This window comes from Culex pipiens, chromosome 3, assembly GCF_016801865.2.
Source record: "Culex pipiens pallens isolate TS chromosome 3, TS_CPP_V2, whole genome shotgun sequence".
NCBI classification, from domain to species: domain Eukaryota; kingdom Metazoa; phylum Arthropoda; class Insecta; order Diptera; family Culicidae; genus Culex; species Culex pipiens.
The window spans coordinates 12,684,466-12,701,507 of record NC_068939.1 but is presented as its reverse complement, the minus strand read 5'-3'; the positions used below and the strand labels follow the sequence as shown (position 1 = coordinate 12,701,507).

Sequence of the window (17,042 nt, the reverse complement as noted above, 5' to 3'; positions counted from 1 at the left end):
CGGAGTCAAAGTCGTCTAGAGTTGGTAGCCCGGAGTTGGAGTCGGAGTCGGAGTCGTTTGAAATATGACTCGACTCCGCAGCCCTGCCCGTAACTATTATAATTTTTGGAAACTTTTATCATATAAATTTCAGGTAAATTAATTAAACCTTGGATTTTGGTCGGTCAGGCATTGCTCTTAATAAAGGGTATGTTCCAGTTTGAAAAGAAAAATTAGATCCAAAATTTAAAGCATTTTGAAGCTCCAAAAAGTGAAATCTCTACTCAGATGGCAGCCAAAATTGGCTGAATTTAAATGAAACGCAATTATTTTTAAGTAAAATTTTTGATTAGGAAAATTTAAAGAGCACGACAAAGAACAAAAACTCGGCAGGTATTTGTTACTGAGTGTGAAAGCCAAAGGACGAACCATAATGAAAAAACTAATTGAAATTAAATAGTAAGGATTCCGCATAATAGATTGGCCACTCTTCCTGGTTTCCGTCCAATCGGTTGAACGCAGCCAGATAATTTGAATGATTTATTCGGTAAATAAAATTGGATGAGTGGGCAAAAAATAAAGGTCTACAGCAGTGTGGGTGCACCGAAGGATTAAAGGTGTGTCCGAAAACAAATTGGTCTCCTCCGCTTCCTGTGGTTCCCCCTTTCCTGATAACCCCCCCAAACGAGACCATAATTAATTGCTTCAATTAGCACCCAAACGGCGAACGGTTGCTGTAATTGAATTGCTGGGTGGTGGTGGAATGAGCAGCAAAAAACAGCAAACTGAATGAATCCCTTCAACAGGCCGTTTTGTATTAAACGGAGTTAATGAGTTCGACAAGTATTGCGTGTAGAGTACCTATTAAGGTCACGCTACAAGCAAATCGATAACCATCCTTTGGTATTTGGTATCGTCGTTTAAATTCATTATGTTAAGACCTAAAAATATGCAATCCACTGTTGAAAATCAACGCAATGACAGATTTGAGCAGCAACTTATCGTTCAATTACGACCATCAATTAGTTTTACGCTAATTGGCTGGCAGCACTGCTGTCAATGGGACATTGCTTCAAAACGACCGCAATTTTGCTCTCCCGAAAGTGCAACTCGTTCCCACCGTCACCATCATCGCTATCGTATGAGGCGTGGAAATTAATAAGGGTCATCGCATTTATTCGCCGGACCAAAAATTTGAGCTCGATACGACCGCGTGCGACCGAGCGTTCGACCGACGCGACGACGAAAACTTTTCACTTAAAAATAAACAACGGAAAACGGTACCCTTGGGATGGGACACGAGGTTAGAATTTTTGATTTATGGACGCTTTGGCCCCACTCCCTGTGACGGGCCACTTTTGAAATGAAAACAACAGGAATGTTTTCGCGGGGAGGAACGGAACGTGGATCCAAAGTTGGTGTTTTACTTTCGTAATCAACTTTTGTGGGAGTTTTTTTGTGTTTTTCAGTTTTGTCGAGCATATAGACTCTAACAGGGATTGACTATTTCAGAAACATTCAGTAAATCGTTCAGCTTTCAGCAAAACATTAAAACATTAAAACATTAAAACATTAAAACATTAAAACATTAAAACATTAAAACATTAAAACATTAAAACATTAAAACATTAAAACATTAAAACATTAAAACATTAAAACATTAAAACATTAAAACATTAAAACATTAAAACATTAAAACATTAAAACATTAAAACATTAAAACATTAAAACATTAAAACATTAAAACATTAAAACATTAAAACATTAAAACATTAAAACATTAAAACATTAAAACATTAAAACATTAAAACATTAAAACATTAAAACATTAAAACATTAAAACATTAAAACATTAAAACATTAAAACATTAAAACATTAAAACATTAAAACATTAAAACATTAAAACATTAAAACATTAAAACATTAAAACATTAAAACATTAAAACATTAAAACATTAAAACATTAAAACATTAAAACATTAAAACATTAAAACATTAAAACATTAAAACATTAAAACATTAAAACATTAAAACATTAAAACATTAAAACATTAAAACATTAAAACATTAAAACATTAAAACATTAAAACATTAAAACATTAAAACATTAAAACATTAAAACATTAAAACATTAAAACATTAAAACATTAAAACATTAAAACATTAAAACATTAAAACATTAAAACATTAAAACATTAAAACATTAAAACATTAAAACATTAAAACATTAAAACATTAAAAAACAAAAACAAAAACAAAAACAAAAACAAAAACAAAAACAAAAACAAAAACAAAAACAAAAACAAAAACAAAAACAAAAACAAAAACAAAAACAAAAACAAAAACAAAAACAAAAACAAAAACAAAAACAAAAACAAAAACAAAAACAAAAACAAAAACAAAAACAAAAACAAAAACAAAAACAAAAACAAAAACAAAAACAAAAACAAAAACAAAAACAAAAACAAAAACAAAAACAAAAACAAAAACAAAAACAAAAACAAAAACAAAAACAAAAACAAAAACAAAAACAAAAACAAAAACAAAAACAAAAACAAAAACAAAAACAAAAACAAAAACAAAAACAAAAACAAAAACAAAAACAAAAACAAAAACAAAAACAAAAACAAAAACAAAAACAAAAACAAAAACAAAAACAAAAACAAAAACAAAAACAAAAACAAAAACAAAAACAAAAACAAAAACAAAAACAAAAACAAAAACAAAAACAAAAACAAAAACAAAAACAAAAACAAAAACAAAAACAAAAACAAAAACAAAAACAAAAACAAAAACAAAAACAAAAACAAAAACAAAAACAAAAACAAAAACAAAAACAAAAACAAAAACAAAAACAAAAACAAAAACAAAAACAAAAACAAAAACAAAAACAAAAACAAAAACAAAAACAAAAACAAAAACAAAAACAAAAACAAAAACAAAAACAAAAACAAAAACAAAAACAAAAACAAAAACAAAAACAAAAACAAAAACAAAAACAAAACAAAAACAAAAACAAAAACAAAAACAAAAACAAAAACAAAAACAAAAACAAAAACAAAAACAAAAACAAAAACAAAAACAAAAACAAAAACAAAAACAAAAACAAGAAACAAAAACAAAAACAAAAACAAAAACAAAAACAAAAACAAAAACAAAAACAAAAACAAAAACAAAAACAAAAACAAAAACAAAAACAAAAACAAAAACAAAAACAAAAACAAAAACAAAAACAAAAACAAAAACAAAAACAAAAACAAAAACAAAAACAAAAACAAAAACAAAAACAAAAACAAAAACAAAAACAAAAACAAAAACAAAAACAAAAACAAAAACAAAAACAAAAACAAAAACAAAAACAAAAACAAAAACAAAAACAAAAACAAAAACAAAAACAAAAACAAAAACAAAAACAAAAACAAAAACAAAAACAAAAACAAAAACAAAAACAAAAACAAAAACAAAAACAAAAACAAAAACAAAAACAAAAACAAAAACAAAAACAAAAACAAAAACAAAAACAAAAACAAAAACAAAAACAAAAACAAAAACAAAATTTTTTTTTTTAATCTAAACCTCAATTATAATCAAAAAAGTGGAAAGACAAAAAATAATAAACAGAATTGTGGTTTTATCTTTTTGTAGCGAAATATTATCTTGAAAATTTATAAATTAGACCATTGCTAAGTTTACTTCAAGTTTTTAAAACAACATTTCAGTAACAACTTTTCAATAGGGCGAAACCCTCAGATGTAAACAAACTGAGTTTTTGTCAGAATCATATAAAGCGAACAAAACTGATCCTAAAACACCCTCCATCATCACAAAATTCCGAAAATACGTAGTTTTACAAGCAAAAAACAAAAGGGCTAATCAACAACATCAATCAAAACAAACCAAATTGAGTTTCCGCCCTTGTGTTTTCATCCAATCACGAGGGGCGAATGTAGTGTTTTCTGCAAGTTCCGACGTATATTTAGAAACACCAAATTTTCGTTATAATTTAGTGAATTTTAACCTGACAATCCTCAAAATGGATCAAAATGTATGTTTCTGATGTCTCTGACCACAATTCCACAACAAACACAGATTTGTATGATCCTAAATACATAACTTTTTAATTTCAATTATTGTAGTATCGGATCTGGTCTGGATTCACAATCTAGATATGAAGGTCCATAATTTACCGGTTCTTGGAACATCCGGGGATTCTGGGTCTAGCAGTTGCAGGACAAAAAGTTAGTGTAGGGAGGTTTAGGAGGAATGCCGTACACAATCATCGCCTCCGTAACCATTGAAGCTATGCAAAGATAGAGAAGGCAGGATGGTGTCGCGGGGTGGCCTAGTCGTCAGGTGCCATGTCTCCCACTTCCGGCGGGGACACCCCAAGGAACGTCACTTCAATATAGACCACATCGTCAAACCAACTTGCTACTTTCGGTGTATCCTGGCCCAACGATTCTTGGCCTGAATCGGACTCCTTCTGAAGGCTTTCTAGACCAATTTTTTTTATCACTGAGGTTGCAAATATCACTATATTATCACTGACTGTAACGTTTCACAATGATAAAATAGTTGTTTCACCCCTTTTTTCTTTAAAAACCCGAAAAATGAACAAAAATCAAAAGGGCGAATCTGTTGTTTACTTTTGCTTTGCGGCGTAACCTGACGGGCTAAACCGTTGTTTTGGTTGAGTGGGTGGCGAATACGGTGGGGCGAAAATGGAGGCACGCTCTTCAAAAAGGCGTAATTTGTTTTTCTCAATTTTTAATAGCAAAAATACCTTAATTAATTTCAAATTGCTCTCTATGATGAAATTATTGCTAATTTCTATTACGTTTTGACAAAATTGATGGTTTTCATGCTTTTTTGTGGAAATAGGAATTGATCGGAATTGCAAAATTTTGAATGTTGATTTTCCCGAAATGGCATGATCGTAGGTTTCGCCCTTTTGAAATGTTGTTACTGATTTCTTCAACAATCAGGAGGCAAAAATTGCCAACAATTTAAATACTAATTGGAAAAACTTTTAAAACTGATTGTATTCATCATTTTCATTTGTAATTTAGTTTCCATGAGGACAAAAACTTTAAATTAAATTTGTACTAGCCTTATGTGAATGTTTTTGAAAAGTTAACACATTAGCTTTGACTCTTTTAAGAATATTATTTTTAGTATTGAAAATGTAATTTATTTTGTTTAGTCCGCAGAAGAATATGTTATTTTGAGAAAATGATAAAATAGAAAAAAATACACGTTTAACTATATTCACCCAAAGTTTGTACATTAAATTATGAATCAACAGTAAACATCAAAAGAACACATTCATCACCCTCCTAAACACAAAGAAAGTCTATTCAAATGTTGAAGAATTGTTCGAGCCTCTTCTTGCTGCGTTACGATCCTGGTTAAATATGTGACTGTCACACACACACAGACATACAAACAAAGTTAAACACGGCCAGCGCGCGATGATAAATCTGTACAGCAAGCAAGCATCAGTGACACCCTTTTTGCTGTTTGTGTGAGTGCGTGCGTGTGTTTTTGTACGTGAGAGAGTCCCAAACCCGAGCACATAAAACTGGAGTGGAAAAACTTGTTCTGTTGTGTGTTTGAGTTTTTCTTCTTTTTTTTTGTTTCAACGCAGGGAATGGTTACAGCTTTATAAGCTCATTGATTTTTCAGCTTTTCATCCCTCCAGTGTGGGAGATCACACTATAAAGGAACGAGGGGGGGGTGGGGGCAAAAGTTTGCAGAAGAATCAAGGACGGCAGTTCAGTAAATCGTTTGAGGCACTTTGAATGATTTATGGACAGCTGAGCGTTGCTTGTTTTGTGTCAAAGCAATAATTTATTTGATTGCTTATGAAAAATGATGGAGGAAAGTTGAAAGTAGAACAGAAAGCTTGAAATTATATAAGTAAACATGACAACATAAAAAGGTTTAATTTTAACATTCAAAAATCAGTTTCCCAAAAATCAAACCATTTTGCACATCTTTGGTTGTTCATTCACATCCACGTGTCAAGAGCGCGCACGAACGAGAATGGCGGTAGAAAGCTTCGCGTCTAAGCCCTTTTTGGCAGCTAGGAAGCTTCGAAAGTGACACACGCCATATGTCAACAGGATGTTAACGAGACTTAGAAGAAAGGCGGAGAGCATTGGAGGAGGGGAAGGAGGAAAGCAAATATATTATGGAGACACAAAACGCACAAACACACACTCACATGAGTGTAGACGAAAGCGTCAAAAGGATGAGCTTTTGCGTTGACGCTGGGAATTTTTGCTGTTTGTTTGTACGTGTGTAACCATTCGTTTGTCACGTTCACCATGGGTGCTTTTTTTTTGTAGGATTCGAAAGAACTGACGAATCGGTCGTAAATCATGAATAGATTTTATGTGTTTGAATTGGATTGGAAACAGGAAATTGAATTTCTGCGAAAACATGTTGGTACGGGAAAAAAAATGTATGAATGGTCTAGTGTAAGATAAGTTTCTAAGAAAAAGAAGATTTTGTTATGTTAGCTTTTGTTTTTTTTTATTGTAATAATATCATTAAAGTTAAATTTCTTTAACTCTTGATAATCGAGCCAATAGTTTCCGAGATATGGCGTGTTGAAATATGATAGCTAATTAGGTGGTACTGAAAAAAACTAAGTTTATACAAAATTTAAAAACTCAGCAACCAGATGAACAAGATAGCAAATTGCAGGAAATTTTGAAAGCACACAATATTTGTTTTCCTTCTCAAAGTTCTTTTAAATTTTATCAGCTTACATTTTTTTTTGCCTTCTCAAAGTTATTTTAAATTACAAAAACTGATCTTTTTCGGACATGTTCAATTCAAAATAAATAAAAACTGTATTAGGTCGGGTGATTATCAAAAAAGAAATCAAGAAATCATATTTTAACGCAGGGAATTTATGGACAAAATTTCATTTCAAACCCATGTGCTCTCTTGTACTATCTAGATAGGAATCCCAGCAAGCTTAGTACAAAATAGATGTATCAAAAATCAACCTATAATTTAATATCAAAAACAAAACATGTACCAATAGCATTTGAAATTAATTATATGATTTAAACTTGTTTATTGATTAAAAATGATTAAAACACAATATTTATTCAGGTCAATATTTTTTTTGTTTAATAATCTTAAATGTCCTTCAAAATATTCCCAACAGTTAAGGAAACTTAAAAAAATCATTAACGTGTCGAATTCAGTTTAAAAATCAAGCGATTGTAAACTGTTTAAAATGAATCGTATTGGATGGCCATTGATTTAAATGATATTTTTGTGAAAAATGAAATTAACCTAAGTATATTAAGAAAAACATTTTTTTTTTTCAAAAAATAAGTGAACTTTAACAGGCTATATTTCAACCAGCTGGCAGATCAACAGAGTATAAAAGAAATATAGGAAATTTTCTCAGCTTTCCAATAAAAATGTTTTGCGAGGATGCTTTTTTCATCAAATATTTTAAAATTGCAGAAAAATTTCGAATGGAAATTTGATTTGCTATTTTTTTTTAAGTTTTGATTTTCTTTCCAAAAATCCGTTTTTTTCTCCGGTACCAGATTTTGCACCATCCTTATCTCTAGAGCATGCCGTCTTTAATAGTCCCCTAAAACAAATCAAAAACATCCGGAAATAAGAAAAAGTTTTAAAATTCATTTACAAGTTTGCGAAAGACACCAAATCGATCAAAAAATGCCGTTCTCTAGATACCTTTTTTTCGAATATTGCCCAATTTGCATGACATTTGCCACACAGTAAAAAATAATGTAAATTGGAAGCTGTAATTTTGGAAGGTTCAATATTACCTCTTTTATGATGTAATTTTACCTCAATTTAGACTGAAAAAGTGACATTACACCAGAAAAGTGGTAAAATTACACATTTCCAGAGGTAAAATTACACATTTTTTCAGACATAAAAGATGTGCCCCTTCCCAGATGTAATATTACCATGATTTTTTTTCTGTGCAAATACTGATGCAAAATGGCTTATTTCATCCAAATAAAACAAAATACAAAATTGAAAATCTCGAAAAAAATGCGAAATTCTTGAGAATCACTCAGCCGTAGTTAATGATCTGAAAAAAAGAAAAAAAGATGAGTTTAACAACTTGTTATCACAAACAATCGAATGAAAGAATTAATCCTAACCGACTTTTTATGTTTTGTTAAATATTCAAGCGGTCATAAAAATGTAATTTTTTGGTCAGCTTTCAAAAATATGTATTTTTTTTAAATGATCGGAAAAATTACACGTCACGAATTTTTTTAAATTGATTTTAAAATGTAAAATTTAATTTGCAAGAATAACATTAAAAAAAATGCTCTTATTATATTAATTATTTGTTCCAATTTTATTATTTTAACTACTTGAAGTAGCTTAGGCGGTTGCACATATTTTTAAAATCTTATATGAGTCTATTTCGCGAAAAAAAATCGTCAATGCTTACATATTTTAAAAATTAATGATACCAAGACAGCTAGACTTGTGTAAAATGTATTTCAAAACAGTTTTATTTTGCATTCAAATGTTTAACACATGGCTTGTAATTTAAAGTTTTTGCCTCCTTCAATTATGAAAATTACGGCCTTGCTGTGTATTGCTCACTAAGCTCTAATTATGGAATTTCAAGGTCAAAGCTATTTAAGGGGTTACATACATGTAGAAAATCACAAAATTTCATATTACAGAAAAAATTTCAAATCAACTGAAAAGATGATTTTTAATCACTCCTGAATGTTTCATGAAGATATTTCATGATTAAAGTAAGTTACAGCAGATTTAAGCTGAAAATTTTGCCATGCGCAAAGCGAACTGTCAAACTTTGCGAGCGCCATGATATCTCGAGATGGGATGGACCAAATTAGCTGATATTTAGGGTGAAGACTCGCAAGACATATCCCGTGTGCATGACGAAGTCCGATTTTTAAATTTTGTATTTTAAGAAATTTCGATTTTTTATATGAAAAACATAAAAATATTTTTCTTTTTTAAAAATAAACTTTTTGAAAATCTGGAAAACGGAACTGGTTTAATGAGCCTTCACCAAAATTTTGAGCCGATTTGGTCAAGGCAGTGTTGAGATATCGTGGCACCCGTTTTTTGAAAATGCTAACTTCATATAGCTGTATCTCGGCAATTATACAACCAAATGTATTCAAATTTATTTTGATGATAGTTGAAAATGAACATTTTAATGTCCTGCAAACAGATTAAAAAAAAATTAAAGTTTGTGCTCAAACCAACCTCTGACATTTTTGCCGATTTACATGTATGTAACCCCTTAAAAATAATTAAAATAAAATAGGTAATCAAACCTGTTACTGTGTGCTAATATAATAATACAATTTAAAGTTCTCAAAAAAAAAAAAAGCAATGCGAGTTAAGCATCAACTTTCAAAGTGGATTAGTCTTGTTGTGACAAGCTTCTCAAACTTATCAATTCCATGAAAAAAAAAACCAACCTCACTCTTCCTTGCGCTGGCTTAGAACTAAGAGCACGAGTGTAAACAGATCTCTCAGTTAACTGTGCACATTGCTCACCAAAAGCAGTCTAATTAAACCACTCAATCGAACCGGTTGAAGACGTGTTTCGTACTCGGCAGCAGCGCGCGTTGGTGATTTGCATAGTCCGGACACACGATGGAGGGATACCTGCGCTTCTACATCAAATTCCAGGGCTACACCATGGCCGTGGTGTGCATTCTGGCGTCGATTTTGGCAACAGTGGTCATTTATCAGAACAACGATATGCATTACCCGCTGGAAGAGTGTAATTTTGAGTTTTGAGGTTTGGTTTGGAGGGTTAAGTAATGCGTTTGGTATTGTTTTAGTCTACAACTACCGATTTATGGGAAGTTCGGCACTGGTGTTTGGAGCATGCTGGCTTGCCGTTGGAGTATCCATGCTTTACGGAATCATCAAGGTAAGAATTTTGAGTAAGTTTCTAGTAATCAAATTGACATACTGAAATTGCAGGAAGTAAAAGTATATCTGTATCCCTTTGCGATCATGTACATGCTGGATTTGTTCCTAATGTTTCTGCGAGATATTGTGTCGGTCTGGACGAATCGACCCTGGTACGAAATCATCCTGCTGAATCCAGTCGCTGGATTCGTTGCCCTTTGTAAGTTTCCCTGAATTTCTAAAACCATCGAACAAAATTATAAAACACATCAAACTTTCAGACATCACCCTGCACATCATGCTGAGCCTGGTGGCCATGGGTAAACTGTTCGAGCAGGATCCGCTGGCCATGAGGGGCACCAACTTTGTGCGGTTCAAGACGGAGAACCGGCCGAGCGAGTTCGATCCGCAGGAACAGCTCAGCGACGAGCTGTCACTGGTGACGGAGTGATCTTGAACCAGAGAGGCTGACTGTAGCTGATAAGAGGATGGATTTCAGTAGAAATATTATGAAGCCGCAGCTGTTTGGGGTGTTATCAGTGACCAAGTGGGATGTTTTGATGTAAAAATGAATCAAGTGCAGTTGATTTTTGCGCATGTGCTGGAATGTTTGTAAATTTCTGTGGCGGCTTCTTAGAACTTTGCAGTATGAGACACACAGTTAGTTTATAGTGAAATAGAGGTGCGTAATGAACAAGTAAACTCTTATTATTTTAATTTTTACATACATTAGTTCCCGTCCTACAATTATCTACTAACTTTAAACAACAAATTTTGCTTACCAATTTATAAATTTAAAAATTCATAATTGAAATTACAATGCAATTTCTCCAAACACATTTCAGCACCTCCCTCTAAGCATGTAACCAACAATTCGACAGCCACAATAATCAACTTTACGAAAACATTACAATCAGCCAGCAAACTCTGTCGTCTAGCTGTCGTTTTGGTTGCCAGCTAGACCTCCGTTTTTTAAGGGTACGCGCATTGAGTGGCACTTTTATTTATATTTCCACCAAAAAAGTTTTCTCGCAAACAATAACAATTGCAGCACATATAAGCCCGGGAAGGAGTGGTGGTTTAGATGGAAAAGTTTGTTGGCTTTTCCACCCCCCCTTCACACGACGACTTTGCGAGTGTTTGCTGAAGCGAAAACGTTCATGCAATTCAAATTTCGTTATCCCAAAAGTTGCCAGCACTGGGAGACTTGGCGCTGCGATAAATTATACTTTGGGGGTCGTTGGTGGTGCCACTTTTAACTTGGGTTTCAGTCTGCTGTGCAAAGCTTCTTTTAAATTCTCATAAATTCTTCGCAAAGTGATCTCTAAAACTCATGTGGGAAATCATCTAACAGTATAAAGCAATAACAGTAAGTTTTGCGTCAATTTTCCCAATAATTAAATTTAAACAGTCGATAATCCGTTTCAAATCCCTCTCCGCCACAAATCAATCATGCGCTTAATGTACTTATCTTGTGCATACTTGTTTGACGATCGATTCACGAAATACCACCAAATCACTGTAATGAACTCGCTCATCCGGGAAATCAGATTTCATTCTCGCAAAACTCACACACACACATACACACAAACAAGCATGCATGCAAAATCCCACTTTATCATCCGGATTACTGCGGATTCCCCACCCCTCCCCCCCCCCCTCCTCACTCTACTTAGTTGGCAAATCAAAAATATACAAACACCCGCATAAATAGCCCATTTATATTGCAATTCGATTAACATAGCTAAACATCCGGACCGACCGAACCGACCGTTGCGGTCCCTGGCAACGTTCGGCCACTGCTGGCCATCACTGCAAAATATCGGGGCAAGAGAGCAGCTCTCCGGGACGGAATTCCGGATATTTGCTGAACGGATTTGCATACATCGAGTGCAAGCATCTGAGCTGGGATGTGCATAGAGCGTCCAATTTCCCGGGGTTACAAATTTCCCGGGAAACGGGAAATTTTCAGCCAATTTCCCGGGAAATCCCGGGAATTCCCGGGAAATTTTAAATTTATTGAAAATTGTTATAATGTTGGTTTTAATTAATATTATGCAACAAAATTGTATAGGACATCAACATTAATGGTTTAAATAAGTGTGAAGATCAATTAACAACTCGACTGCATGTAAAAAATCATTCAACTACAAGAAAATGTATTTTGGTATTTTTAAAGAGAAATTTTAAACTTGCCTCTGTGACCAGTTTATTGAAATGAGAAAAAAAAAAACATTCAGAAATTATGTTTTTCATGACAAATACTGGTATCAGCTCTTGAACAAATGGTAAAGCTTTTTAATGTTGGTTTTACTCTAAACAACCCAATGTTTTCAAATATTTGAAGCAAGCTTTGCATATGTTTTTGCATTTTTTGAGAACAAACAATAGAAAGTAATTTTTCAATGATATTTTTTGTATTATTATGCAACATGATTTAAAATATACAATAAATTAACATCATTCCACAAAAAGTCTTCTATTTTTTCACATTTAACCCTCTAACACCTGTAGTTGCACCAGTGCTCCATAATTCTTTTTCTCAAATTGTAATTTCTTTAGTACTAGGTATTCAACCAATTGAATTAATTCTATTTGCACAAATTCGATTTTCATCTCATTTGATCATGGTAAACAAAAACGTAAAAATTCTAAATTTTAATTTGGAGGTAAGGAGTTAACATTGTTTTGATGAAATAACATCAATCTGTTAAAAGCTAACCTAATTGTAATACTTTAATACTCATTAAGCAAGATCTATTCACAGTTGCTTCAAAAATTAATATTATCAGAAATAATTTTGATATCATAATTTCTGATAATCTGAATTATTATATATAAACCAAAAAAGACATTTAATTGAACAAAATCATTTTGAGTTTGTTCATTTATTATTTTTTCAGAGCAATTTCAAAAATTAGTTCCAAAAATTTAAGAAAATGTATACTTCCGCTTGAATTTCGGGAATTCCCGGGAATATAAACTTTTATACTAAGTAATTAGTAAACTTTATATTCAATCCAAATTATTTTTTTAATCAGTCAAGGATGCCTATTTGGAGTTGGGAGACTGGATTTATTGTGATTTGTCAACAAATAACTTTATTTATGTTAATTTTTCGAAAGGTGTACAAACTTTTTTTGCACCTTTTTTGATTTTTGTAATAGTATTTGTTATAAAACTTTTTAAAGAAATCATCAATTCATGAGCTTTTTGTAGCAAAATGTTCGGGATGAGTTTCTGAACAAAACGTAGTACTAGGTTTATGTCAACATTAAATTGTTTACAAGTTTCATCACAAAATGTGCATAGTGCCCAAGGGGTGTAAATACTTTTTTTTACATACTGTACATTTGTTTACGGTAGTCGAGCTCGTACTTGTGTCAAACGCGTTCTGATCTGAAATCCCTTTGGCCAATTGTCGCACTTACATAAATTTTCAGGCTGTGTCAAGATAGCACGGCAAAATTGAAACTTCTTTCATATGAAAAGTAACAAAAATGCACGGAGTTTTTTTGGTTTTTATTGAATATCTCAGGATTGAAATCGAGTTTTGGGGATCTGTGAAGGTCAAAAGGTGAGGCATTCTGAGCTGCAAAAAATGGCGTCATTAACTCAATTTGGCCCAAAATGAACGTACGACAAGTTAGCACGACGGCGACGAAGTTTAGACCGGACTGAAATCAATATAACAACATTTACTAGTGAGCAATTCTCTACGAAATCGGTCTTTTTTCTTAAATTTTAATTTTTGTATTTTTTAATCCGACTGAAACTTTTTTGGTGCCTTTGGTATGCCCAAAGAAGCCATTTTGCATCAATAGTTTTGCCATATAATTTTCCATACAAATTTGGCAGCTGGCCATACAAAAATGATATGTGAAAATTCAAAAATCTGTATCTTTTGAAGGAATTTTTTGATCGATTTGGTGTCTTCGGCAAAGTTGTAGGTATGGATATGGACTACACTGAAAAAAAATGATACACGGTAAAAAAAATTTTGGTGATTTTTTATTTAACTTTTTGTCACTAAAACTTGATTTGCAAAAAAAACACTATTTTTAATTTTTTTTATTTTTTGATATGTTTTAGAGGACATACAATGCCAACTTTTCAGAAATTTCCAGGTTGTGCAAAAAATCTTTGAGCGAGTTATGAATTTTTGAATCATTACTGATTTTTTCAAAAAAACGAAAAATTGGTCGCAAAAATTTTTTAACTTCATTTTTTGATGTAAAATCAAATTTGCAATCAAAAAGTACTTTAGTGAAATTTTGATAAAGTGCACCGTTTTCAAGTTAAATCCATTTTTAGGTCACTTTTTTGAAAATAGTCGCAGTGCTTCATATTTTAAAATTAGTGCACATGTTTGCCCACATTTGAAAAAAATATTTTTGAAAAAAAAAACAAGAAAATTGATGTTTTCCAAGTCCCACCCAAACAACACACCATTTTCTAATGTCGATATCTCAGCAACTAATAGTCCGATTTTGAATGTTAAAACATGAAACATTCGTGAAATTTTCCGATCTTTTCGAAAAAAATATTTTCAAAATTTTTAAACCAATACTAACATTTTAAAAGGGCGTAATATTGAATGTTTGGCCCTTTTGAATTGTTAGTCTTCGTTTAAAAAAATTGAAAATATTTTTTTCGAAAACATCGGAAAATTTCACAAATGTTTCATATTTTTAAAATTGAAAATCGGATAATTACTTGCTGAGATATCGACATTAGAAAATGATGATTTTTTTGGGAGAGACATAGAAAACATCAATTTTCTTGTTTTTAAACGTTTGCATGGCAATATCTCAGCAACTAAGGGTCGTATCAACAAAGTTCAAAAATGCAAAATGTAGAGAATTTTCTCAGCTTTTCAAAAATATTTTTTTTAAATGTGGGCAATCATGTGCACTAATTGAAAAAATGAAAAACTGCGACTATTTTCAAAAAAGTCACCTAAAAATGGATTTAATTTGAAAACGGTGCACTTTATCAAAATTTCACTAAAGTACTTTTTGATTGCAAATTTGATTTTACATCGAAAAATGAAGTTGAAAAATTTTTGCGACTTATTTTTCGATTTTTTGAAAAAATCAGTATTGATTAAAAAAATTATAACTCGCTCAAAGATTTTTTGCACAACCTGGAAATTTCTGAAAAGTTGGCATTGTATGTCCTCTAAAACATATCAAAAAATAAAAAAAATAAAAAAAGTTTTTTTTTTGCAAATCAAGTATTAGTGACAAAAAGTTAAATAAAAAATCACCAAAATTTTTCTTAGCGTGTATCATTTTTTTTCAGTGTAGTCCATATCCATACCTACAACTTTGCCGAAGACACCAAATCGATCAAAAAATTCCTTCAAAAGATACAGATTTTTGAATTTTCACATATAATTTTTTTATGGCCAGCTGCCAAATTTGTATGGAAAATGATATGGACAAACTAATGATGCAAAATGGCTTCTTTGGGCATACCGAAGCCACCAAAAAAGTTTCAGTCGGATTAAAAAATGCAAAAAAAAACGAATGACCGAAATCTCAGAGAATTGCTCTAGTACTAATGATAGAATGAAAGTGTTTAAGAAAAGCTCCCTTAAAATCCATGTATATAGATTACATAATATAAGGCAGGATTTCATAAGGGAAGTTTCAGAAAAGTGAAATTTTGACCATTTTCCGAGCAATTCAACAGATATTTTTGTGTAAGGTTGCCAAACTGGATTTTTACATCAAATAAATTCACCTAAAAGCGTTTTTTGATTCAGTATGTCAACAACCCAACAGAAAATAATTCGATGAAATTTTCCCGGAAAATATTCAAATTATCTTTTTTTTTTATAATTCCTACTTCAAATCCGTTTATCGTTTTTTCTCACTCACCTTACCTTTTCTAATCTAAATGCCTTGTCTTAAGTCTTAAGCCAATTTAAAATTTTGTCAAGTTACGATATCTTGCTAACAGTTGGTTCACTGTTTAACTATATTATATTTTTTAATTGTTAGGTTATTACCTTAAACTAATTAATTTAATATATATTTTAAAAAAGAAAGTTCAAGTTCATTCATGATTTTTTTTATAGAGAAATATGAATGGAAATACACTTGAAATGGACTGAAAACAATTCTTAATGCATTTTTCTATGTTAATAATCATTTTTAGCATATTTGAATCTTTTTTTTTTTAATACAATTTTGTTTATTTTTAAAGTACAGTAAGGCCGTTGCAAATATTTTTCAAAGTTTATGTCGCCCCCTTCTTCAAAATTGGTCTGAAAAACCAGGGGACAAAAAAATATGTTATGAAAATAGAAGTCTAATCAACTGAAAACAATCTTAAATGCATTTTTCTGCATTGATAATGATATTTAGCATGTTTGGGCTTGTTTAAAAATGTTTTGAATTTTTATGAAATTCCAATGTACAGCATCGCAAAAATTATATTTTTCGCAAAAAATAACATTTTCGTCAATACTTAGATATTTTGGAAACTAGTGATGGCAAAACAACTGGACAGGTGTATAATGCAATTTAAAACACTTTTTTCCATTAAAATGTTGAAACCATGGCTCGTAATTTCAATTTTTATACTTTTTTATTTTTTTTGCCCCCCCCCCCCCCCTCGACTTTGGTCACAGTCGAGGGACATAAACTTCAAAAAATATTTGCAACGGCCTAACGAAAAAAAAAAATTTAGCGAAAAAAAAAATCGAAAATTTTCATAAATTCTACAGATTTTTGAATAATCTCAAATATGCTAAAAATGTCTCTAAACACAGGAGAATGTATTGATTTCAGCTGAATGCACTTAAACTTTGATTGAAATTTTGAAGTTTTTGAAAACATATTTTTTGCCCCATGATTTTTTGTACCGATTTTGATAGGGTATGGGAGAAGGGGCAATTGGAAACAAAAACTTAAAAAAAAAATTGTATCTGCCTTTACACTGAAAAACATCTGAGTTATGGTTTTGGAAAAAAAATGTTTTTGAAAAAATAAATGTTAAAGTACTAAAATGAATTATTTTCGAATTATTACTATTCTAGGCCTAATTTATGGTTGTTGAAATAGAAATAAATTGTTTTTTGTTGTTGCTGTACAAATTTTCTTAAATTTTTGTCATCGACTTCAAAAAA

At 31.3% G+C, this 17,042-nt stretch overlaps 3 protein-coding genes across 4 annotated transcripts in view; all 3 read left to right on the top strand.

The window, feature by feature from the left end:
• Positions 1-17,042, top strand: part of LOC120432597 (RNA-binding protein 1) — a 454,616-nt gene that overhangs the window by 336,568 nt on the left and 101,006 nt on the right. The gene's annotated exons all lie outside the window — the stretch shown is intronic.
• The window catches only part of LOC120432616 (transcription factor SPT20 homolog), a 189,431-nt gene that overhangs the window by 86,354 nt on the left and 86,035 nt on the right, over positions 1-17,042 (top strand). The window lies entirely within an intron of this gene.
• Positions 9,496-10,627, top strand: LOC120432620 (uncharacterized). Its single transcript, XM_039597868.2, has 4 exons — positions 9,496-9,770; positions 9,832-9,923; positions 9,977-10,124; positions 10,186-10,627. The coding sequence occupies exons 1-4, from the start codon at positions 9,641-9,643 to the stop codon at positions 10,353-10,355; spliced, it is 540 nt and encodes a 179-aa protein (XP_039453802.1). The 5' UTR covers positions 9,496-9,640; the 3' UTR covers positions 10,356-10,627.

Excerpts from the sequence above, each read along its gene's own strand:
- LOC120432620 (XM_039597868.2), top strand. The coding sequence starts at position 9,641 with ATGGAGGGATACCTGCGCTTCTACATCAAATTCCAGGGCTACACCATG. Across the intron at positions 9,771-9,831 it reads GCATTACCCGCTGGAAGAGT|TCTACAACTACCGATTTATG; the intron begins GTAATTTTGAGT and ends GTATTGTTTTAG. Across the intron at positions 9,924-9,976 it reads TGCTTTACGGAATCATCAAG|GAAGTAAAAGTATATCTGTA; the intron begins GTAAGAATTTTG and ends CTGAAATTGCAG.